This window comes from Pungitius pungitius, chromosome 9, assembly GCF_949316345.1.
Source record: "Pungitius pungitius chromosome 9, fPunPun2.1, whole genome shotgun sequence".
In the NCBI taxonomy this organism is placed as follows: Eukaryota; Metazoa; Chordata; class Actinopteri; order Perciformes; family Gasterosteidae; genus Pungitius; species Pungitius pungitius.
In genome coordinates this window covers 14,098,069-14,122,152 of record NC_084908.1, presented here as the reverse complement: position 1 = coordinate 14,122,152, position 24,084 = coordinate 14,098,069, and the positions used below count along the sequence as shown (strand labels likewise).

General features: G+C 46.2%; 4 protein-coding genes and 1 long non-coding RNA gene across 9 annotated transcripts in view; 2 read left to right on the top strand and 3 right to left on the bottom strand.

Moving 5' to 3' along the window:
- Positions 1–1,528: 1,528 nt before the first annotated feature.
- Positions 1,529–11,393, bottom strand: LOC119217666 (uncharacterized). 3 transcript variants are annotated; one of them, XM_037471494.2, is made up of 8 exons: positions 11,320–11,393; positions 9,284–9,552; positions 6,801–7,132; positions 6,575–6,639; positions 6,268–6,425; positions 5,658–6,146; positions 3,810–5,272; positions 1,530–3,332 (listed from the first exon to the last, which is right to left on the bottom strand). In XM_037471494.2, the coding sequence occupies exons 2-8, from the start codon at positions 9,501–9,503 to the stop codon at positions 2,601–2,603; spliced, it is 3,459 nt and encodes a 1,152-aa protein (XP_037327391.2). In that variant the 5' UTR covers positions 9,504–9,552; positions 11,320–11,393; the 3' UTR covers positions 1,530–2,600. The 3 variants fall into 3 exon arrangements, with proteins under 3 accessions (XP_037327390.2, XP_037327391.2, XP_037327392.2); XM_037471493.2 differs by lacking the exons at positions 9,284–9,552; positions 11,320–11,393 and adding an exon at positions 7,647–8,190 and having other exon boundaries at positions 1,529–3,332; XM_037471495.2 differs by lacking the exon at positions 11,320–11,393 and having other exon boundaries at positions 9,284–9,835.
- LOC119217668 (nocturnin-like) lies at positions 10,973–20,931 on the top strand. 3 transcript variants are annotated; one of them, XM_037471498.2, is made up of 6 exons: positions 10,973–11,122; positions 14,997–15,237; positions 19,019–19,137; positions 19,258–19,432; positions 19,722–20,053; positions 20,140–20,931. In XM_037471498.2, the coding sequence occupies exons 3-6, from the start codon at positions 19,027–19,029 to the stop codon at positions 20,695–20,697; spliced, it is 1,176 nt and encodes a 391-aa protein (XP_037327395.1). In that variant the 5' UTR covers positions 10,973–11,122; positions 14,997–15,237; positions 19,019–19,026; the 3' UTR covers positions 20,698–20,931. The 3 variants fall into 3 exon arrangements, with proteins under 3 accessions (XP_037327395.1, XP_062420221.1, XP_037327394.1); XM_062564237.1 differs by lacking the exon at positions 10,973–11,122 and having other exon boundaries at positions 14,805–15,237; XM_037471497.2 differs by lacking the exons at positions 10,973–11,122; positions 14,997–15,237 and adding an exon at positions 15,890–18,174.
- ccdc175 (coiled-coil domain containing 175) lies at positions 11,514–14,312 on the top strand. Its single transcript, XM_037471496.2, has one exon. The coding sequence runs from the start codon at positions 11,552–11,554 to the stop codon at positions 13,766–13,768; it is 2,217 nt and encodes a 738-aa protein (XP_037327393.2). The 5' UTR covers positions 11,514–11,551; the 3' UTR covers positions 13,769–14,312.
- On the bottom strand, positions 15,244–17,219 carry LOC134132690 (uncharacterized). Its single transcript, XR_009956870.1, has 3 exons — positions 17,141–17,219; positions 15,724–15,896; positions 15,244–15,438 (listed from the first exon to the last, which is right to left on the bottom strand). It is a non-coding gene; the product is annotated as an uncharacterized LOC134132690 (long non-coding RNA).
- A 429-nt stretch (positions 20,932–21,360) lies between the features above and the next one.
- Positions 21,361–24,084, bottom strand: part of LOC119218223 (ETS-related transcription factor Elf-2) — a 13,480-nt gene continuing 10,756 nt past the window's right edge. The window contains exons 6-8 of the mRNA XM_062564386.1: positions 23,966–24,081; positions 23,680–23,845; positions 21,361–23,299 (exon numbers count right to left, since the gene is read on the bottom strand). Coding sequence (XP_062420370.1) covers positions 22,700–23,299; positions 23,680–23,845; positions 23,966–24,081 — 882 coding nt within the window. The 3' untranslated portion in view covers positions 21,361–22,699. The remainder of the gene's footprint in view (positions 23,300–23,679; positions 23,846–23,965; positions 24,082–24,084) is intronic.

Sequence of the window (24,084 nt, the reverse complement as noted above, 5' to 3'; positions counted from 1 at the left end):
TGAAAAAAGTCATGCAATCAAATGAGAGGCATTATAAGCTGTATAATTAAATGCAATTAACAGCTGTTAACTCACATTGCATCATATTTGTATTGTTATATTTTGCAACCTAACCAGTTGCATGTGAAGTAAATGTCTTTCAACGTTTTCCTCCTAAATGGTAGTACAGAGCATAGGGACCCGTGGAAATGCATTGTTGAGAGTGAAGTTGTTTTGTACAAACATACGTTCTAGACACACATGCGCTATTTAGATGTATCATTCATACATCTAAAGATAATTTGAGTTATCATTGTTTAAACATTTACAACTATTCGTTCTTTGAAGTTCACAATAGCTTCAGGTGTCTGAGTGCGTGTATTCTGTGGAGACTGATGTTCCTGCACTAAATGCCTTCACATTTCTCTCTCCAGATGTTTATTCACCACTGGAACCCTTCTTCTGGCCTTCAGCAGCGCAGGTAGATGCACAAAATTTAGCCATTGCATGCTTCAATAATGCATAGAAGTCACTACAGTGGATCGCTCCAAAGAGATAAATAAAATAACTTATTGTCTGAGTGGGGAGAACAAGTATTTGATACACTGCCTATTTTGCAGGTTGTCCCACAAACAAAACATGTAGAATTTTTAAATCCAGAAAATCACATTGTAGGAATTAAAAAGAAAAATTCTGCAGTTTATTGCATGACGTAAGTTACAGAAACCTTTGTTTGCAATTACAGACTTTAACTGTTTCCTGTGCTTCTTAACGAGGTTTGCACACACGGCAGCAGGGATTTTGGCCCACTCCTCCATACAGACCATCTCCAGGTCCTTCAGGTTTCGGGGCTGTCGCTGGGCAACACGGACTTGCAGCTCCCTCCAAAGATGTTCTATTGGGTTCAGGTCTGGAGACTGGCTAGGCTTACTGAGAGGAGGAGGTCGTTGGCCAGGATCTCACGATACATGGCCCCATCCATCCTCCCCTCAATAGGGTGCAGTCGGCCATCTCCCTTTGCAGAAAAGCGTCCCTAAAGAATGACGTTTCCACCTCCATGCTTCCCTGTTGGGATGGTTTTACTCACCCTTCTTCTTTCTCCAAACACCATCCAGATGGTCATTGGCAAACTTCAGACGGGCCTGGACACGCGCTTGTTTGAGCAGGGGTACCTGCATGCGCTGCAGGATTTGACATTTTGTCTTGGCCATCGTGGAGAGGTTGGAGTCTGTTTAAGTGTGTGGACAGGTGTCTTTTATACAGCTAACATGTTCAAACAGGTGCAGTTAAGACAGGTAATGAGTGGAGAACAGGAGGGCTTTCTAAAGACAAACTAACAGGTCGGTGAGAGACTAAATTCTTACTGGTTTGTAATGAACTGCAAAATATATATTTTTAAATCATACAATGCAGTTTTTTGGATTTTTGTTTTAGATTCCATCACTAAGAATAATAATAAATTGGATTTATATAGCGCTTTATAGTACTCTCAAAGACTCACAGTTGAAGAGTAATTACAGACTGCTTTATAAGTGGGAAAACCTGCAAAATCAGCAGTGTATCAAATACTCCACACTGTAATTGTCTTAATTCAAAGTACAGTACAAAATGTAAAGCTCATCCTAGCACCGTGTTGAGTTTTTTTTAATCTATGATGCATATTACATTTAAGTATGTGACACAATGAGACACTTATAACCCCAGACACAATATGGAGTTCAAATCTATTGCAGCAATATAGACATTGTGCTAATGAGCTTTATTTATTGTTTTAACAAGGTGTTAAACTATGAGAATTTTAGAAGTAAAAAAAGAATTCTACATCAGGTACTGAGGAAAAAGTATGGAATCAAATGACATGACGAAAGCGCGTCATTGATGAGGAAGAGTTAACAATCAAATATTTTCAGTTAACAAAATACACAAAAAGCCACACAGTAACCAGTGTTGGGAGTAATGTGAGGTTTACGGTAGAATTACTTTGATGAAGTAATTAAAATAGTGACATTGCGTATCACAGGGTAGCTAGTAGTCTGTAATCTGTTATGGTTACTTTTCAAAAGAAAACGGTCCCAACACTGCCCAAAGTCTACATCTGGTGGGTCAAACTATAGAAAACTAAATCAAATGACTTTCACAATCACAGCAGAAACAACAAAACCAAAACGTAACAGCAGTTATTGTTCAAAACAAGTAGCGTTGATTTGGCTAACATTTGGCCTCTGGGTCGTATTTCATCATATACTTTCTCATTACAAATAAAAAATGGCATAAAGGAAACACAAGGTAATAGCCTTCCACAGTGCTACCATGGAGGAATTAATGATGCTTTCACAAACAAAACAATCTATAGCTAGCTTTTTGTCAGAAATTACCATTAGGGTATAACCGTTTCCGGAAAAAGAGTAAGGCACCACAGCACGTCATACAGACTTTTTTTTTTAAATAAAAAAAGTCATATGTAGATCAAAAGAACTGTCCAAGCCAGACACAACACGTTCTTTTTCTTGAATTTGATGTTTAACCTCTTCTGGTCAAGGAGGATAAATGTTATTGTCAAGATGGTTAAATTCAGAGCAGGTGGAGAAGGAAGGACTCGTCATTTGTGTCAAAGGGACCTTTTATATCCCACAGGTTTTGTCGTTGTTCCCAGCTGCTATTTGCCCGCTCTCCGTGGTGGGCATCTGGTTGTGGTGCAGAAACAAGATGGAGTCCAAACTTTCTGGAGGAATGTTGGCCCTCTTCCTGTACGTAGCTAACGCTTCATCCTGCGCAAAGTCCTGTGCAGCGCTACCTGCCACCGCCGGGGCAGCCAAGTAGGCCCGGGCCACCGTGGCCAATAGCGGCAGCTGCACAGCCTTGGTCCTCCACCACTGCAGGGGCTCCACTCCCAGCGAAGCCCCCTTGTCGGCTCTGAAGACGGACAACTCCATGTCTACAGAGACCTCCACGGAGCTCTGCTTGCTCTTGGGGATGGAGCAGAACAGGTCTCCCAGGAGGAACTCCATACCAGAGAGTCCTCCCTGGGGGACGGGATCGGCCCCCTCGCTTTCATCCGTCTCCACTGCATCACTCTCTGCGTCGTCATCTGCACCTGCATCCGCATCCGCATCTTCATCTTCATCTTCAACTTCGTCTACCTCTTCATCTTCATCTAGGTCAGCAAACTCCCTGAAGTTTATCGGGCGGGAGTCCTTGAGGCGCTTGCTCCTCCGTATGAAGTCATCGTCGGACTCTGGTGACCCGGGCGAGGGGCTCCTCTTCCTCCGCCGATGACCTTGACTTCGCCTCCTCTCCTCCTTCACAATCCTGACAGCCTCTTTCTTCAGCCAATCAAAAGTGGCTTTCCGTTCCTGAAAGTCAATCACATAAAAAAGGCTCAATAGTGGGCTCACATTACAAAATGATTAGCGCAGAAATGAAGGATTAGGGAGGGGATTAGCAATGTTACAAATAAGGATTTGTGTCAACAGATCAAGGAGGCAGCCTCAAGAGTGAACGTGATCAGAATCCACGGCAATGACGTTCAAGCACCGTTGCGCCACAACGGGACAGAAATATGTATTTCAAATCAAAATAGAAAATCCCCAAAACGGCCCATTTTAACACTGGCTTTAGTAAAAATGTTACTATTTGTGCTACTGTCATTCATAGTCAAACTGACTTGACTAGACTGTATATTACATTGGTAAAGATATTTCATGACCCCTCATGTAGACTTGAGGTTTTTACTTAAAATCGTTTAATTTAACCAAGTATATTCATATTCACGTTAACTTTGAAGGCCGCCGCTATGAAAAAAGTGAACGCATTCCAGTCTGACGGCTCACCTTCACCTCCATGAAGCCCAGTCCGTGGAACTGGGGGTCGAGGGCACACGCAACACACAGAACTTGGTTGACGGCGGGGCTTTCATAACAGCTCGCCAGGTTCCGCCTCATCATCCTCTTCACTTCCTTCAGGATGGAGGACGAATCTCCTGACCGCGGCACAAGGTGGCGCGAGAGCAGGCCCGTGAGAATTGGTTTGATTAGGGACAGACGGGGGAAGGCCTCCTTGGCGAGAGTTCGACACGCCACGTCCAACGGCTTGAGGACCGAACACAGCTCCTCCACCACCTTCCAGTCAGCTCGCAGAGTCGTGGAGCCCGCGGAGGCGTTGGCCTGCCAGCCGCCGGACAAACTGGATTCCGAGCCAGTGCAAGGCAAGCCGTCACTTTTGATCTCGTTGAGCACATCACAGAAAAGGCTCTTGTGTTTGAGGAGCACGCTGAGCAGAGGGTACAGCTTATTCCACGTTGGCCGGCTGTGAGCCCACGACTTCAGCTCCGCCTGTTCTTGCTTCCCCAGGGTCTGCAACAGACTCTGGGCGTGGTGCTGATGAGGGCCTTTGTCTTGAGCAGGTGGCACGAACAGGTTGGCGAGAGCGCGCTGGAATTGGCCGAGGGTCTTGGAGACGACAGAGTGCGCGATCACTTCCTCGATGCAGCCCTGCACGGCGCTGAAGAAGCTCGGCACGGACGGCGGCCGTTCGCCAGAGTCGCCAGGCTCCTGGCCTCGCAGTTCCTCAGGCGAGACGGTGTCCTCCCTCTCGAGAAATGTCGTCGAGTTTGGGTGAGGGGCCCTTTCGGCAGCTTCTCCGGTTTTCTTAACCGGCCTCGTCTTGTTCTTGACCTCCCCTCCCAGCAAGACCAGATTCGGCATGGAGATCCCCCACTCCTGAGCCATCACCTTCACTTGAGCCTCCACTGCTTGCGGCGTGTAATCTTTACCACCGCCTGCTGTCAGTATTCGGGTGGCCAGTGCCATGTTTCGAAAACTAAAGCCATAGTCGATGTAATGTGCCCAGAGGGTGAGGTACCGCTCCGTGTCGTCCTGCCAGTTGTGCGCCCAAACGTCGACACTCAACGTGACAAAGTGAGGCACTTCCTTCTGTCGGCTGGGAGGTCGCCCGCGTTTCCGGGGCTCAAACTCCACAGGAGCAGTGTAGTCAGACGTAGGCGCATTATTGCCACTTCCCATTTTCGTCCTCAGCAGCAGCGCCAGGCTCGTCTTGCTTTTGGTGTGGTGTGTTTTCAGGAGGTTCTGGAGCTGCCACAGCGAAGGCAGCTTCTTGCAGGAGGGCAGGAAGGTGTTGATCAGCTGTTTGAAGCCGTCGCCTTCCACCACGGCTGGCGGCTGGAGATCCGTGATGAGAAAGTTGGCGATGGCATCGGTCACATGAGCGGACAGCACCGGTGGGGGGGTGCCGACCAAAATGCCGTTAACCATGGCGGGCTGTGAGCGCTGTGGACCTTTGGTGAAACGGACAAATGAGCAGTTTGAAAAACGCATTCTCACTGTCAGTGTTTAACTACACCCGATAGCAGGTTAGGCAGTTTTGTGGATTTCAACAAAAGAGCTTCAGGTTGGTTGATGTAGAACCAATGTTTTAGTGTTCGTATGCATGGCGTCTTAGAAATGGTTTCTGCTGCCACCACTGTGTTACAAAGAGCTCGTTCTTATTGACTGTACAATTCTTACGGTTGCCGTAACCAATTATTTTGTTGACTGGTCGTAAAATGTGCACACAGAGTGAATCACAACTTTGTCTTTCAATCTACTCTCATCATCAGCTACATTAGACACAGATGATATTCCCATTATGCATGTGTAAGGTTTGTGTAGAGCAATAGTTACCTATTGGCAGGCAGGTCCGCTCCTTGGTGCCGTCGCGCGGTAGTCTGATGTGGTGCTTGCTGGTCAGGTGGTTATGCAGATCCGCTGCTCCTCCTCCACAACCCACGTGTTCTACACACAGCTTACACACTGCAGTGCAGCGGTCCAGAGGCCGACCGGTGGGGTCCGGCTCAAACCCAAAAAAGTACCACGGGCTGGTCGGTGTGGCGTTTGGATTACTCAGCAGTATCTCGGTTCCGGGCATGAAATCGTATTTTTCGAATGACTGAGAGCCCGCTGGGGAGATCAGGGAGGGGAAGGCAGAGTCACTGGCTGCGTCTGGGCTTGACATCGTGGACACGTCACTGATGAGGAGCTTGGGGCTCTGCGACTGGCTGCGGTCCCCCCAGATGGAGGAGCTGCTGGGCTCAGGGAGGGTGACCAGTTGGATGTTGTGCAGGAGGCTCAGGAATGTCTCCTTGTCTCCAACTTCACATTTCGTATTGTCACCTGCATATCATCAGGTGAAATAAACCAACAAAGGAAATCTACTGTCAGTTGAAAATTAATGTGGGAGAACAAACTGAAAGTTTGCTTCTACCAGACGCCATGCTTGAGTGACTGAACTTACCCATTTCGAGGCCCAGCAAGGTGGCATAATCCTTACTGATACAGACCCTCAGCTCCCCTCCCTCCGTAATCGGCTGGGAAACCTTGTAGTAGATGTGGCGGTAGAACTGGAAGACGACCAGGTTATGTCCGTCCTCCCGACTGGTGTATGTTACGTACCTGAAACAGGGTAGACGTGTTTAGTTTGCAAACCGTGACCAGGAAAGAAAAGAGACATGCGCATTTGATTTTAAAACAAAAAGGTAAATAAACATAAATATTTAAAAACAGAAGCGAGAAAGAAAACTTTGAAAAAGACATCTGCCCACCTCATCCAGTTAGATTTGCTTTCATCAGAAGCGTCAACGTAGACAAAAGCGGCATCGTCTCTGATCTGGAGAAGGGAGCAATGTTTATTTGTAATGATCAATTCAATATGGAATTCGACACTTGCAACAAATTGCTTCATGGACTATACGTGGATTATAAATGTGTTTAGTGACAACAAGCTTGAATCTAAACTATATCTGCGTCTCTTCGTATCTGTCAACTTACAGCCCAGGCGTATTTGAGGTCGGTCGGCATTTTTTCTCTGCACATTTCCCCTACGTACGGCCCAAACATGACGCCCTGCTGTAGATGACACTTGGCGTACACTTTCATCTCTCCCATCTGCTCGTCGCCAGAAAACCCGGCAGCAGGCACCTCAGACCCAGGCTCCCCACATAGGAACAGGCAGGAGGGCAGCGACAGCGTTGCCCGGGAGGGGCCGCCGCGAAGCCATGGCTCTCCCGGCGGCAAAACAGCATCTGGGACGTAGTTTGTGTTGGAAGCATTCTGGACGAAAGGACCATCCTTGAGCAATTCATCATGGTTAAAATCCAAAGCTGAGGAGACACAAAAAAAAACAAAATGGAGGAAAACATGGTTAAATATAGAGATAGAAGATACTATAGAAGAACATCTAATAAATTAATTGCATGTTTTTTCTGTGATTAACAGCGATCAATTGCACACCAGTTAACACACAGTACATGAATTGGTTTTTTTGAACAGGTTATCAGGGAACATCACACAGTCTCTGTTCAGGAAGACTTCCTGTGCTACAAAGAGTACACATCTGTAATTGACTGTGCAGGGGGGGGGGTATTTTTTAGTCTGTAAAGCCTATGGATTTGTTTTGGAGAATATCAGTCAAAGACAAGACAATAGCAAAATTAACTTTTTTTTTAACCCTCTCTTTCATCCATTCCTCCGACTTTACAGTGCTCCCTCTGCACAAAGCCAGCTACCAAGACACCCGTGGTAGTTTACGACCCCCCCCCCCACGCTCCCACCCACGCTCCCACCCAGCTTCTTTTGAACAATATGACGAGATCAAATGATGAAGATAAAAACAACCTTCCTCGGGGTGCTGATGTTGCAACGCCGCAGCGTTTGTAGACGTCTCGGTTTCGAGCAACTTGTGTATCCTCTGTACGACGGTGCGTCTCGTGGGAGGCTCGTATGCAACGTCTTTGGTCGCGATCCTCAGGACGCGCCTCAGGCCCACGTCTTCCAACGCGGCAATCGGCCTGGAGTCCTTGACTATCCACGCGGCCAGGGCATTGGTCAACTTCTCCCCCGTCGGCTTGTCGAGGGTTCCCCCGCACTGCGCGGTCTTCCGAGGTCGGACTACGGTGATTGCTCGCGTGTCTGACGGCGGCAGGCTGGCGTCAACGCCGTGCAGCGCCTTCAAGTGGTACTTTAGGCTCGTGGTGCTCCGGTGATACGCGAATTCCAGTTTGCAGTGGTAACAGATCACTCTGGATCGATCGAATGCGCCGTTTGGTAGACGTTTAAAATAGAAGTGGCCTTTTAAAACCACCGTGCCGTTCCCCATTTTCTCGGTAATGCGTGCAGCAGCGTTAAGCCCCACCCAATGCACCCCCCCGCCCCCCTAAAAACCATGCTGTTAACTCATGAGCAAATTGTCGTCGGAGTTAATGGTTTTGCTATGTCAACCTAGTTATAACGCGTTAACGTCCTAAATATAGGATTACGTCAATTCTGATGTTGTAACATTCCCCAGAAGTATCGTTTTATTCCCTGTATTGTTTAATTCCATCAACTTTATGTTGCATCGCTTACAGCATTAGAGCAGCTGACATGCTGCTAGGCCGGGTTGTGGTGAAACACTACCAGGCCAAACATGTTTTTTATCATGTGTGCACACCGTTTTTGAACATTTGAAGGGTCTTAACACTGTTGCGGGGGGGAGTCGCCCCGCGTGGTGCCCCACGTCGCCCTTTAGCTGTGGTGAAATCACTTTAAACCGCAGCCTCACGCGGCATTGCTTCGTTTCTAACCGCCAAAGATGGCGGCTCTGACTGCACCACACAGTATTATGTTTTGCGACATGTCGTAAAAACGAGGACCATGCAGACACATTCTTCACCAAATGCCGTGTTGTGTTTTAAAATGTTTCCACAAATGATACAGTCAGTTCATTACAAACGTGATAGGGCTAACGTTACCTTGATGCCTGTTTCGGTGCAATCATAGAAAGATCAATACTGCCGTAAAACAGACGTCCACCTCTTTGGCGCATGCGTACACGAATGTTTATGTGGGAATAGCAATTAAATGCTGCAAATGATAAACTAAACCCGTAACATGTGCAGAAACCGGTATGAAAGAAACGGACATGAAATAGCCCCCCTTGTTTAGACTCGCTGGATGCTGTTGCTCCACGACTGTAACCGACCATGTTGATTAGATGTAACGTTACTCTTTGAGTGTGTGTGAGAGACGGTCTCAATGCATGGTCGGAAATGAATGTTACATTCGCTTCCCGCAGCCTGCCTACACGTTGTCCTCTGTAAAGAACCATGACTTCTGGTGCTACCGTTTGATTTTTTTTTGCTCACAGCCATGTGCAACTTTATAAACCACATTCCAATGGCATCGCATAAAGGAGGCCAAAGCAACAAGACTCGTAATGAATGCACATCTTTAGAATCACAATCATTGCAAGAAAAGGACTGACATGTGTGTACCTTTGGTGGTCGAAGAAATTTTCTTGAAGAACTGAGCACGATGTCGACGTTTCAGATGACTTCTTAAATTAGTAGTATTTCCACCTTTAGCAAGTACTTTTTTACGGCACAAACGACATATCACCTCCCCGTTGTTTACAGGTTGTCCTTTATCGTCAGCTTTAAAGCCAAAATACAGCCACACAACTGACTTGCTTCTTGGTTTACTGACAAGATCCATGATTCCGGGCTTTTTGGCAAGCAATCCGCTCTGCTGGGTGGCTGCGGCACTGCAAGAGTCAGGTTAGATAGAAAGTAAATTAGCTGGATGAACTACGGTAATCATTTGGACGCAGTATTTCTAATGTACTATTAACGCATGTTAATGAGGATGAGAAAAATCCCACACACATACTCAAATTCAAATTGTGTGTTTACATTGATGTTCTGGTCATCATCACATGATTGTAAACCCATTGAAAATGAACTCTGCTCCTACACTGGGAATATATTCCCATCTTAATATTGTATTTTGAGACATCGGAAACTCCTAAACAGTTTTCTGGGCCTAAAAATAAAAACTCTTGAAAGCCATTAAGGGGTGATGCATCATCTACCTGCTCTGTTTCTATGCTTGCTACGTCTTTATCTGTCGACCGACGTCAGCATACTGCGACGGGTTAGGGTTGCCAAGTCCCGTCATTAAGAAAGTTGCACAAACTTGAATCAAAAAATTAAATTAGCTGTTTCGCAAACCTATATGGGAATTAGAACGGCTAAATATTAGATTTGAACAAAGGGGACCTAAAGTGTAATCTTATATTTTTATCATGTTACAGTCTTGCACAGGGTCCATTTTCAAGGAAAAGAGTGGTACATTTATATGTAAATTGAACTCGTTCTTCAATGCTGTATTATTTAAATTATCAATCTATCTGGACTTATATAGGTCTTTTTGTCAAGGTAAAATGATCAAAAGAGACAACGAGAGGGATAATTGTGCTCAAATGGGCAGCTGAGAATTGGGAATTGGGGAAAACCTTTTGTCAGACATTTCACACATTTGAGTTCTCACCCTAAAATGGAAATTGGTGGGAAAAGAAGTATCAGTCGTACCAATGCCACACTACAGAAATAACCTACTTTGATCGAAGTAAAGTGCCAGCATTCAGAATTTTACACATGTATTGGTATAAGTAGTGTCTTATCAAAAGTAACATAAGTAATTTTGCAGGATGGTCCATTCAGAATCATGCATACTACAATATGGGTTCTAACGCAATATGAATAATTTGATTTCAGCACAATTATCTCTTCAATGAGGGAAAAATGTCTAATGAACATTAATACAGGGAAACAAGATGCAAAATCGAACACACATTGTTAAATAAGATTTCAAACAAGATAAAATAGAGCATGTCGAATGCAATAGGAAAATATAAAAAACACTTATTATAGTGTTGTTTTTTGATGAAAACATATTTTGATCATCGAAATCAATTGATCTGAAACTTTAGAGTAACAAGCAAATGAATTAATTCATTAATTAATATACAAAAGTGCACCTGCATTAAAAGTATAATATCTGACATATGGTGGAATAGAAGAACGGAGTGACATGAAATGGAGATGCTCAAGAAAAGTACGAGTCCACTTTTTAGTCAAATTTGCGTAAAATCGTAAAATCTGGCAACACTCGGACTCGTAGTCCCCGCGGCCGCCTCCTACATTAACGGCACAGTTTGGGTATCATGCAGGGGGAGTCTGACTGTTCTTTGCAGCTCATACACACACACGTCTTGGGAATCTGAGGTCGTAACCAAATGTCAGCCTGGGCATCGCTGCAGAACGTTTCTTCAGGTGAGCAATAAACCCTCGTACCCCTAGACATTGTCTTCATGCTACAATTACAAAGCACAACCGACGAATTTTCTTGCTTCGTTCGAATTGCATTTATTGGGAATTGGGATCAATACAGTTCTCACATCATCCTTTTTTCTAAATGAACTTAATTTCTCCGGATAACGTTAGGTTGTACTCCACGTTAGCCTACTTACCGTTAGCTTCAGGGGTAGCCACGGCTAACATAAATATGGTCCCTAGCACTTGCCGTAGCACGCTGACTTCTTCGTGGTGGGTTAACGTTAGTTGTTGCCATAGCGACCCCACTCTCTAGTTGTCGATGGTGGAGTCTAACCGAAATTGCTGCGCACACAAATACTTCTTTGAGCATAAATCACACACACACACACACACACACACAAACCACAACAGACACGGATAACAAAAATGGCTTCTTGCCGGGTTCCGGACTTCCCGGCCCTTATGGTGGCTGTGGAGCGTTTGAAGGAACTGGAGAAGCAGATAATGGAGGACGACATGCCATTCTCTGCGCAAGCCAGCCTCCACCTGACGAAGATAAGTGCTGCTATCACGGAACTTGAGGCGGATCGGCGTGTCGTTCATGAGCTTTTAGAGGTGGAAACCATAGAAAACAGCAAGTTGAGACACCATATGAACAACACAAGAGAACGAATGAGCCGGGAAATGATGGCTGACGTAGCAGCAGCCCGGGCATCTAATTCTGAAGAGATAGAGCAACTTAAAAAACACATCAACACAGTTTCTCAGCTGCAAGAAGCCACTGTGAAGAGGCAGGAAACACTCTTTAGGCAGAACGAAGCGCTATGCCCACAGCGAGAGCAGGTGAAGGCCGAACATGAAGAGGTCATCGCGGTTCAGAATGAGCAAATCACCTTGAAGTATATGTTGCAGAGGGCGCTGGATGAGACACGGGACCGGATCGAAGAGCTGAAGTCCTGCACCGCTGCCGCCAAACAGGACAAATTAACCCTGCAGCAAAAAATGGTTCTGGAGAGAGAGGCTTTCACCTTGCAAAGAGATCACCTGTCTAAATGTTTGGCCCGGGCCGAGGGTAGAGTCAAGCAGCAGAAGCAATCGATCAGGAGGGGCGTGGAAGAATTGGACAGGCAAAATGTCAAGGAACAAGAAACCCACGACCGGCTGGGTCAGCTCATGATTGACGTTGCCAAGCTGGAGAGCAAATTACGAAAACTGGCGGCATCTCGCTGCCAGTACGGAAAACAGCTGCGGGGGGAAACGCAAAAGCTTCAAGAATTGAGCCAACAGCGAGAAATTCTGAAGACGGACATGCGTGAGTTGCGGGAAGCCTTTAGGGATGCCGCCCAGCGTCTCAAAGAACACATTGCCACAGTGGAAACTAAAATAGAGGAGGGTCGAGCGTCAAGGTTGCTCCATCAAGACTCCTTAGCTCAAATCTATGAGATGTTCAAGCATCAGCGTGACGAGGAGGACGGAGTAAGGGCTGAGCACTTCCACGTCTTGCAGCAGCTGGAGCGCTCCAAGCTGCAGCTGGAGGACCGCATTGCCTCAAAAGTCAAACACAGCAATGAGATCAAAGAGATGGACAAGCAGATCCAAGAACTCCTCGAGGCCGACACCATCACCAAGCGCATGTTTGAGAGGAATCAGGGGGTGCTGTGCAACAACATTGATACAGAGAAGAAGAACATCTGCCATTTCGAGGAGGAGGAGAGACGGCTGACAAGGATGTTGGCGGAAGCGAGGAGGAAGCAGGAAGAGCATGTGGCGAAGATCACCTCAGATATCAGCAGCACCAGGAGGAGATATCAGCAGCTCCGCCAAGAGGAGATGGCACTTGAAGCGCGTCAGCCCGAGAGCACGAATGCCGACTTGCTGATGAGCAACACAGCCCAGCGTGAGTCGAAATACAGACAAGAAGAGAGCAAACACCATGAGGAAATAGAGCAGTTGGCCGCAAAGGCCTTGAGGATCACGAGGAGCCACGTGGAGAAGCAGAAGGAGGTGGAGGAGCAGGAAGAGTTGCTGAATGAGGTGGTTGCAAAGTGGAATGAAGAGCAATCAAGGCAGCGGAGGATAAATGCACTGACCTCGGAGCTCAGAGGGAAGAGAGAGCATCTGGAGCTGCTGATCGGGGGCCTGAAGGAGAGGACGGGCTCTCTGCTGCAGCCCAAGGAGGAAATGAAGGCGCGGCTGGAGGAGCTGCGAGGGAGGTACAAGGACGCGCTGGACCAACGGGCCTCACAGCTGGGAGCCGTGGAGGTGAGCCTCTACGAGGACCGCGCGGACCTGGAGCAGGTCGGCCTGGAGAACAGCAGGCTGCGACTCTGCGTCAGCCAGATGACGGGGGACGCGGACCGAGTCCGAGAGGACACATGCCGATACCGGCGGGAGGCTCAGCGGTTGCAGCGGGACACGGAGGCCTCGTCCGAGAGCTTGCGGGATGCGTGGAATAAGGATTCGTTGGTAACCCGGGACCATCAGAACAGCGATGGCGGGTTGCTGGTGTCGATGGGGGGCCTGTTGAACCACCTGCAGACCAGGGCGCAGCAGCTGGGGAATGTCAGCACACTTCTACACCACCAAAGTTTGGACTTCAGCAGACGACTCGGGTATAAAACTATTACAACAGAGTTGAGATGACCAGTAAACTGCGGATGGAATATGAGACAACACAACTTGGATTAATTTGTAAGGATGAAATTAAATAAAGCTCCCAGCAACAAAGGTTTAGAGGTTCACTTAAAGTGATGAGTTTATTTTTAATGCATACACATATGTTCCATTTTCAGTAAAAAAAAACCCAACAGGGAATTATTCATAGAATTCTTATTATTATTCTATTTATATTTTGTCTCGACATCTTTTGTTGTCTTTTGACAAACGGCTGTTTATTCCTGTATTGCATTCATTTTGAACAAAGCTATTGTTATGCAATTAGTTCTTGTGCTTTTCCTCCAACAACAAATCCATGTCTGCTGTGTGGACCATTGCATTTTTAGGGCTGACAAGCAGCCAAAGTAAAACAACTTGAATCAAGTTTCCTTGCCTTTTTAACACGTAGACAGTTGTAAATAAATCAGTTCCAACAATTCTTCATTCCATTTAGTGACAGCTTGCTTGGATCCATGAAAAGCTCCACAGTCACGGGTTACTGCTGCTTTTTTCCACGATGTCAAAGTCCGCTGTCAACATCACCCATTTGTTTATTTATCCATCAACCTCTAAATTGATGCTCAGTCCAGTAAATCACAACTTGCACTGCGTTAGTTACAGTGCAAACTGTGACTGACTCCCATCTGCACCTTTCCAAATAAGGGCTTGCGTGGATCATTACGTGCTTTGGTTCTCCAGGCTCTATTGAAGGCTTTCCTAACCACTTCAAGTCAAATGTTCACCTTCTGTGAACTAGCTTTCCTTTTTTTTTTTTTTTAATATTTCTATTTTTGTTTAGTACAGCATGTTGTAAATACACAGCACGATATTAAGTTAATTTGTATAAGCAAACTAAACTTTTAAACCTTTCTATGCAGCAGCAGAAAAGTGAGGGTTGCTGTCAATGTGTTGCTGAAATAGTCAAAGCAAATATAGACTTATCATTTTATGTGAGTGTAATTTACTTGGGTTGTTTGAGAATGCACAATAACTTCCAATTGTGAGAGAACTGTTTCTCTTCCTGCTTTTTGTTTAAATATAGTTTCACTGTGGAAAAACTAATCAAATGACCATGCTGAAATAAATAAATGGATAACTGAAGTATTGACCTGTTTTAAGAGACATCATTATTCAATTTCAAAGTGCTCTTGCTGCCGTATTCCTTTCCAATGTGTAAATACACAGTAATTGACCATCGACACTTCTTTCTGCTCAGACTGCCTGAAGCTTGACACCCTGTGTGCCAGCAGATGGCAGAGGAGACCCGGTTTCTCTCCTTCGTGACCTTGTCCCGCAGCGAGCGGGTCAATCCACCACCCACGTCCCACTGAACAGAAGCACAGAGAGAAACCTTCCCACCGGCACCCTGCAGAGGAAGAGGAAGATCGACGAAACGCACGACGGCAGCTGCACCGGTGGAGCCGAGGGGAAGGGAGCCGTTCACTCCAGTGACGAAGGTGGGTCCTTTTGTGCCGCGTCATCTGGCAGCCAGTGTCTGTGTGTCTGTGCGGCTCTACGCTGTGGTCGGATTGCATCTTTTAGAATAGGTTCTGGACCTTGAATGAGTTGAGCTGTACGTTCTCTCAGTCGGGCTGTGTGGGTTTTGGTCCGATCCACGCCGTTGCGTTTGCGTGGGATTGACGCCGTAAACACGAGCTCTGTCGAAGAATACGTGCAGCTTTAAAGTTTAGAAACCTTACTGGGAGATGAGTTGGGTGGGGGCGAGATGACGGGTGACGTAAATGAATGAAGCTCCTGCCGCTTATGTGACAGAATGGTTTCTTCGGATTTTTCTTTAGAATTGTGAACAAATCATAAACAATATTTAAAAACGTGTCCCGAGTCTTCTCCTAGAATTTAAAACGGGGAAACGTTCATACCAGTGATATATTTTACTTATTTCTTTGGGTTATATTAATGTACCAAAATGAAATATGCCTTACCTTCTTGAAGGAGGACCCTCAAACATTCATTTCATTTATGGTATACATTAAAGTGTCTTTAGCCTGCTGCATGACACGTACGAGCATCTTGAATGGACCACTCGCGCTTCATCTCGCTCTCGCACAGTGTTTTTGATTCCAGGCCGACGGCTACGAACACACGCCCTTTGCCCCTAGTGTTCCAGGTACAAAATGATTGGATTAGACCTAACAAAGAGTTTTAACAAAGTCACAACTGGTTATTCGACAAGAATAAAACATGCTTGAAGAAAGAATGATCAGATAGCAATAAGAAGATCATACAGATAAAACGCTGTGTATTATTACTAGTACTTCTTCTGTTCCACTTCAAGCACAGCTCCAGAGTATTTTCTCAATCTTAATCTTAAGTTTAGCCATTCTATTGACCAAACTGTGTGGACTATTGGTCTCTTGTGAGCGTGAAGATATTTTCTTGAGCGACAATGGTTTGCTTTCTCAAATCCCACGAGCAGGTTCGTGTTATATCCCAGAGAATTGGCACGTAAGTATGTAATGTGTGGTTTGAGTTCTTTTCAGCACGACAAACAAGGTCCAAACCCTGACAAAACACCACAGGTGAAACCAAATAAATCGTTGTGTTCACTCAGCTTTGTGCTGTGAAGGAGGCTGCACCGTCTAAAGGTCAGAGAGAAAAGCAGTAACGTAATACCACAAACTGCATAACGTACACAATGCTGACTCTGGGGCCTGCAGGACGCACACATGTGAATCTGCAAGTGCACCGCTCAAGAAATGAAGTTAAATTTCCTTTTTGGAAACCACTGTCGGTACACGTGTTTAATAGCATTTGGCACGCTGGAATTAGTACAGCCTCAGTGTTGTTGTGACCATTTGTTAAACTGATGAATCCCACAGAGGATAAACTATCGATTCCAAATAATTCAATTTAGTTACATGCCAACAGCAGTTTTGTAGGTGGGTATAGTTTAACATGTACAATGAAACAAGAGGCCAGAATACAGTGTTGTGTGTATTTAACACAGACAAATAAAAATGAAAGTCTCGATGGATGCAAATACAACCATCTGTTCTTTCTCTCTATGCAATAATGGTATAAAACCACATCACAGGGAGGTCGTCTCCACCATGCGGAAGATATCGCATCAAAAATAAAACCCCACACGTACTGGAATGTCATGAGGCAGCTGTTTTTCAGAATGGAAATGTTGATATAGTGACGTGCTCTCGCTCTCCTGCACACAAACACTGAACTATTCTGCCTGGAGCCAGTAGCGGATATGAGTCACACTGCGCACACACACACACACACACACACACACACTCTGATGGATATAATCAACATATGCACATTCACCCCGTTCAGACATCAGTTACTCGTGGGAGACATTGTCTCTTCGAGCTGCTTAAAAACAACCTCCATTCAGAAGAAGTCCCGCCGGTTGATCCCTCGCCGGCACCCACTACGATTGTGTCGTGACTTCTGCCGAGTGTTTTCCAACAGTGTGGTGTCTGGGTGTTGCGTCCCCGGTTTTGAGTCACTCTTCCTTTTTTTTCCGGCATCGTGTGCCTGTCTGTGTGCGACGCACTGACGTCATGGCAACGCAGTGGAAAGTGCAAACATTTGTTCCCAACCCCATTCCCTCGGGTGAAGAGATTTATATTAATAGAACAACAGTCTGATGCATCGCTGTGGTCTCTTGAAAAATGAGTACTAGTCTCTTATAAATGTGTTGCCTTAAATCTCACGACCCTTTTGAAATGATCCCAATGCATTACTGCATAATTGCAGGAGGTCCGTACTGTGATAAAAGCGGCTCAATTTTGATTCCAGACCAAAATGTCAATTTCATTTTTGCTCGGTGATTTTGGAAAAGTACTACGGGCGATGGAAAATAACCGCTGTAACATTGCTGCCTGTAATTTGGGCTCTGTTACAACATGCAAAGCAAGGAAGTTGTTATTGCAAAACAAAAACACCCTTTAGCGACTCATTGTTACCCAGCTGTGCAGCCGTTAACCCGGAGAACGGGTACATTTCAATGGCCGGCAGTTTGATGTGTGTTTAATTGTGAGGGTGGGACTCCGTGTTAGTGCATCCGTCACACATCTCACACACACACACCCGAGCTTCAGTGTGTGTGTGTGTGTGAGAGAAAGCAGCGGTTTGGATTGCGCAGTGTTGCCCTCGCTGCCGCACCAGCACATCCTGTAATAATCTGTCTTGCCTGGTGACGTCTACACTTCTTACGCTCTGTCCCTCCCTCCCTCCCCCTCCCGAGGCTTTATAGTGGGAAGCAAGGCATTAGTTCTGCATTCACAGTCACGGTCATTGTCACAGTCTCCCGGTTTGAATCAGCTGACAGGAACACACCGTGTAAAAATAGGCGTTAAGGACAATTTACTAAAGTGCAGATTGGACATAGCTGTGGACCGTGATGGACACAATGGGTAAGAGGCTTTCATTTTACTGTAAATCATTTAACTTCTGGATGTATAGTATCTCATTTACGGCTTCTGTGTATGAACAGGAACTTGTGTAATTATTCCCATTTAACGTGGATCCTAATTTAACGGGGTCTTTGACGGGAAGGACGAGTGTCAGCTGACTTCTAACAAAGTAGTCGTGTTATCGCTCACTCGCACATAACTGGATAGACCTTTTAAACATCAGTATCGGATCTCTGCTTTTATGGTCTAAAGGAGACCGGGAGGAAGTGAGTCCACAGCATTGGTTCGGCGGAGCAAAGGTCTTGTTTCTGGGCTTTTACTGCAAACATTAAATACTGAGTAATCCTACTCCCATATGCTGAACACAAATGTTGGAGTTGCTGCGTGGATTACTCAGTATTTAATGTTTGCACTGCCCCTCCCCCCCTTCCCTCCTCCAGGGATCGAAATAAGGAGTTGTTCACTTCAGAACCACATTGGTAGAGGTGCATTAAAGATCAAAGAAACGTATTTGATAAAACTATTAATACTTAATACCAGTTTGTGGCATGCACCGGGCTTCTTTTTAGGTGATTAATTTGACATGTGAGTAGACAGATGCTGAGGGAGGGAGGGGGGGGGGGGGGGGGGCAGGCAGGCAAAGTGAGCGTAGTTGGACCTGTGAAGCCGAAATACTTAATCCACTGGTAGATTTTAAAAAAGCAGGGAGTGCACAGCAGATTCAAAGAGAAGAGCTCACCTCCCTCTCGAATTCTTAAGCTGATGTTCAACCGACACACTACACGACACACTATAACGCACACAAACATACACCTCACCATCTTTGTCCTTTTCCTCCAATCAGTGTGTCCAATGGGTGGAGGGGCTACCAGGCTGTTCAGCCCACTCACTCAGAGCAGCAGCAGCTCTGCACTGGCCCTCCCTCCGCCTGCAGACACAAACCTGGACCCGGCTTTCTGCCAGGTGACTTCTTCCCTTCTGTTAACAATGCAAAATAACACTGCACGAGATCTGTGAAGGCATCTGCCTCCTCCAGTGAAATACAAACTTACCTTTTCATGTTTGTTTGTTTGTTTTCCGCAGGGGCAGAAGGCGTCCCCTCTATGTCCCCCAAGTCCAGCGGAGCTGCTGCAGCAGTGTGAAGAGGCCCTGAGGGGCCGACCACCTCGCCTCCACAGGAAGTTCACCCACCTCAATGATGGAGACGGCGTCCCCAGCCGCTCCATCAGGGTGATGCAGTGGAACATACTGGCACAAGGTAGTCTAACATCTCCTCACACACTGCGGACACCGATATATCGACGGACACTGATGAACTGTTCCTATCAACTCACTTTTTTAGCTTATTTCTCAGACTAATCTCTGTTGAATCCATTGTACACCACCTGCCCAGCACCACCCTGCAGACATAGCTGGTTAAGCTGGCTGGTGGAGGACGTGCAAAAGGAAGCGAGCCAAGCTTGCTAACAAACCCGCGGAGCACGGTTTCGCACCTCCAGGTTAACGCTTTACTGAAGTCAGATCTCCCTCTTTTTCCCGTCCCTCAGCTCTGGGCGAGGGACTCGACAATTTTGTTCAGTGTCCCCCGGAGGCCCTCAGCTGGTCCCGCAGGAAGTACCTCATCTTAGAGGAGATCCTCACCTACAGACCTCATATCCTGTGTCTGCAGGAAGTCGACCACTACCATGACACCTTCCAGCCGGTTCTGGAAGGCCTCGGCTACAGCGGCAGCTTTTGCCCCAAACCCTGGTCGCCGTGCCTGCACGTGGAGGGCAACAACGGTCCCGACGGCTGTGCGCTGTTCTTCGACCGGTCGCGCTACGAGTGCCTCGATAGCGTGAACCTAAAGCTCTCTGCCCTGCGGATTCCAACCAATCAGGTGAGTGGAGTCCAACCTTGGACACGTGGAGAGAAAAAAAGCTTCTAATAAGCACCTCTAAAACACGCTGCTCTCTCTCGACACAGGTTGCCGTGGTGACTATGCTGCGCTGTCGGAGCACAGGGAGACGCGTGTGCGTGGCGGTGACCCATCTAAAGGCTCGTTCTGGCTGGGAGTGGCTCCGCAGCACCCAGGGCTCGGACCTCCTGCGACACCTCCAGAATCTGGTCCAGAAGCACGCTGGCGATCCTGCGGCGGCCCCCGGGTCAGACATTCCGCTCCTCATATGTGGGGATTTCAACGCGGTCCCCACCGAGGAGGTGTACCAACGTTTCATCACGTCGCCTCTCCGCTTGGAATCGGCCTACAAGAAGCTCAGCCTGGACGGCTTGACCGAGCCGGAGTACACGACTTGGAAGATTCGGCCTACGGGGGAATGCTGCAGCACTCTGGACTACATCTGGTACAGTCGGGACACACTGAGAGTGGACACCGTTTTGGAAATGCCCACTGAGCAACAGATCGGGCCGAACAGGCTTCCGTCTTTCAGCTATCCATCAGACCATCTCGCGCTGGTTTGTGACTTCAGCTTTAAGGAGGAGGAAGGAGAGGATGAACCTGCACACAGGACGGGTCAGCAATGAGAAGAAAAGGCGCATAAGACGCCGTTTGGAAGGGACAAGCGGGGGGAGACAAGTTAGTTACACTTAATAAATGTATAAAGTCACAGAAACACATGCTGCAACAACATAGCTACCTGCTCAGTGAAAGTGCTGGATTGGAAACTATATAAAATACACACATTTCCAATCCCCAAACTGTAGTAAATGTTGTGCTCCGGACTGCAGAGTGACTGAGAATAAAATGATTTTGCTGAACATGCATGGTTTACTTTCTTTGCCGTACCAGGTGACGTAGACGTTCCCTCTCGTTAGGCTGATAAATACTTGGTGGAATTAAATAACCACATTATGCAAGGGTTGCTGGTGATGCAGATTAAATCGGGTTTTGAGCAAAAAAATGTTTTGTGGTGTTCAAATTGGCGTAATTCTCCAAAACGTTCACGTTCTTCAGAGGATGTCGCTCCTTTTAAAACTAATGGAAGCATTCTGTGGATTGTCCAGAATCTCTCCACTTTCAATGCATGTCAAACATTTTAAGGAAGTTATGGTAAAACTGCTTTGTGCTTGCAAACTGAATATTTAAACGGACTTTCAAAGCTGTGTAATAGAAATTGTCCCGACTCTCCCTAAACTGATTTCTCCAACCTCATAATTACATAAAACCACAATGAAAACAGACATCAGTTGGTATTCAAATGTCTTTATATCTCAGTAAAATCTACATTAATACACTTTGAATCAAGAATACAAACAAAATAGAATATACTTCAAATGTTGAATATAGAAACAGTCCAGTCTGAACACAACACATCTTCCTTGCTTTCCTCTTCAGATAAAAAAATAATAATGAAATGTCGTGGCAGGGCCTGAAAGGCAGTAATAATGTGTGCTAACTTGCCCTTTGTTGCAAGTAAAGTGACCTGGGATACACAGTGGTTTGATATATTTTGCAAATTAAAATATTGGTCTGAGTTCACATACATTTCTATTTTAATTTTATATTCAAGACATGACAGCAAGCAGCTCAGTCAAAATTCTTTGTTTTTGAATATTTAGTCGTGAAAAAGGCCAAGCTGAGATTTTTCATTCATTTTCATTTGAAGAGACCGCAAAACAATCTGGCCACTGATCTATAGCATGTTTCTTTTCCAATCCATGAGCGTTAAATCGCCCGATAGTGACAGTGGAATTAATACATTGTTAGTTCGTTTATTTCAATAATACTGTGCTTGGTACAAGGTATCAAAACACAAAAATAAATTTCAACTTATTGTTCAGATAAATGAAAATGAGAGAAAATGTAAATCTAAGGTTGTTAACTTTAGCTCCGTAAATAGTAGAGATATATATATACACACACACATATATATATGTATATATAGATCGAAATATGTACATACATGATCATTATCTTTCCGATATCGTTCCTTCTTTGAACATCTTGCCGCTCCACTCTCACTTGTAGCACCACTCCTCCTTCTGCACAGTGATATAAGTAGAAAATAACAGAATAACAGAAAAAAAAGAGCAAGTTGCTGGTTTAAACATCTGATGTGGCCAAACCATTAAAAAAAAGAAAGTCTCAATTACACGCCCATCGTGTATTTTGCTTTCATTTTGGCTGGTTGTCATTTTCCTCATTTTGTAGTGTTTCTTCTTTTTTTCTGTTTCATTCAAGTTTGTCTGTTTTTTCTTTCTTTCTCCCGGATTTGAGTCAGCGGTGGCAATCAATTTAGAAAGCATGACTTGTAGTGATAGATGTTGGTCCCTTCACCTTTCAAAATAAGCCGTTGAAGTCTTGTGGGTCTTCCCGTGAGCTCCATACAGGACACTGAGAGGTTTCAGTGTGGTTCTGAGGATCGGCTGGGATCAGTAAAGTTCTAAGTGGCCACAAGGAAGCTGTGAAAACTAGTTCAGGACTAAAAACAGGAGTCTTCTTAAAGTCTCACAGACTGCTGCTGGTTATTAGAAGAGTAAAACGGAGACAGACACGTACAAACTACCACTCTGAAAAGTGTGCATTTCAACACTCGGGCTCTTCGCTCTTTATTGTCTTGTCGGGTGTTTCCAGCTTGATAACCACCTCAGCGTCCTGGGCGTCTGATTGCAAGGTCTGGAGAGTTTTGGGGTTCCCCTGGTTCTGCTGGACTGCCACCTGCACGGTTTGGACCTGGACCCCTGCTGCCTTCAGCTTCTCCATTGAGACTCCTCCGGTTCCCGGTGCTCCGATCACCAGCTCCGAGCCGCTTAAGATGCCGCTTATGATCGGAGGGTGAGCCGGCACCGTCTGACTTGCTGTTGATACGGTTACCACCCCCGGCCCGCTGCCCGGCTGGGACACCACCAGAGTCTGCTGTTGCGTCTGCGTCGGCACAGTGAGTCTCATCACTTGCGTTCCTGCGGCGACGTTGACCGGCGCCAGAGCCCGGACCGTCAAGGGGTTCCTGAGGAGGCTGATACCCGCCGGGGAGTTGCCGACGCTGGACTTGTTTGAGCCGGTTGAGGATTGGTACTGAGCCAGCTGGTGGGCCGGGATTGTGATGATCTTGGCCAACTGGACAGTGATCTTTTCTCCGTTCTCAGCTGTGGCCGGCACCATGGTGGGGATGGTCTGGATCATAACCTACCCCGAAAAAATGAAACACCACATTGTTAACAACTACAAACTATGCTATACATTTCTTTGAGTTATAATCCCCTACAGAACCAGATAGAACGCACTTTATTACGTATTTCACGACTAGGAAAGTACGATGAAAAACAGTAGGGATTATACATCTGTTCATTTTTTTTTTTTGCATTTCCCAGCAGCAATAACAATAATTCCCAATAAAATAATCAATGTGACAAGGACACGGCTAAGAAGCACAAAAGGGATAGATTAATCAACAATTATTCAAAAGGTTGTTGCATATTATGAGCTTCTTGGCTGCCACAGAGGGCAAAGGGAACAGATACCACGCTGTGAAATGCAAAGGCACTTCATTCAATGAGTTTCCACACCTTCTGTTGAGAGTTGGCGTTTGCAGCCGCTCCAATGGCAGACGTGTTGGTGAGGAGGGCGCTGTGGCCGGCTGCACCCGCCGGCTGCTGCACAGCAACAGTGGAGATCTTCTGACCCAGCGATGTCGTCATGACTACAGGCACCTGCATAGCCACCCGCACCGTCCTGTAGGCAAGATGTGAGAAAGCCAAAGTCAATACGGGCCGTTGGGAAAAGGTGCATCAGCACTGCAAAGATGAGGAACCCTTAAACTGCAGGTCGTCGTCTCGTCTGCAGGAGTCTAACCTCGGGCCAGTGGAAGTTCGGATGATAGCCGTATGAGCTTGCTGACTCCCATCGAATGCTCCAGGGACAGACATTATCCTCGAGATCCCCGCCACCATCGCCGCACTACCTCCTGCCCC

Coding starts and splice junctions, on each gene's coding strand:
- LOC119217666 (XM_037471493.2), bottom strand. CDS start 8,127: ATGGGGAACGGCACGGTGGTTTTAAAAGGCCACTTCTATTTTAAACGT. Junction 6,426..6,574: donor AGCAAATCTAACTGGATGAG/GTGGGCAGATGT, acceptor ACCCTGTTTCAG/GTACGTAACATACACCAGTC. Junction 5,273..5,657: donor GCGGACCTGCCTGCCAATAG/GTAACTATTGCT, acceptor GTTTCACCAAAG/GTCCACAGCGCTCACAGCCC.
- ccdc175 (XM_037471496.2), top strand. CDS start 11,552: ATGGCTTCTTGCCGGGTTCCGGACTTCCCGGCCCTTATGGTGGCTGTG.
- LOC119217668 (XM_037471497.2), top strand. Junction 19,138..19,257: donor TGGACCCGGCTTTCTGCCAG/GTGACTTCTTCC, acceptor TGTTTTCCGCAG/GGGCAGAAGGCGTCCCCTCT. Junction 20,054..20,139: donor TGCGGATTCCAACCAATCAG/GTGAGTGGAGTC, acceptor CTCTCGACACAG/GTTGCCGTGGTGACTATGCT.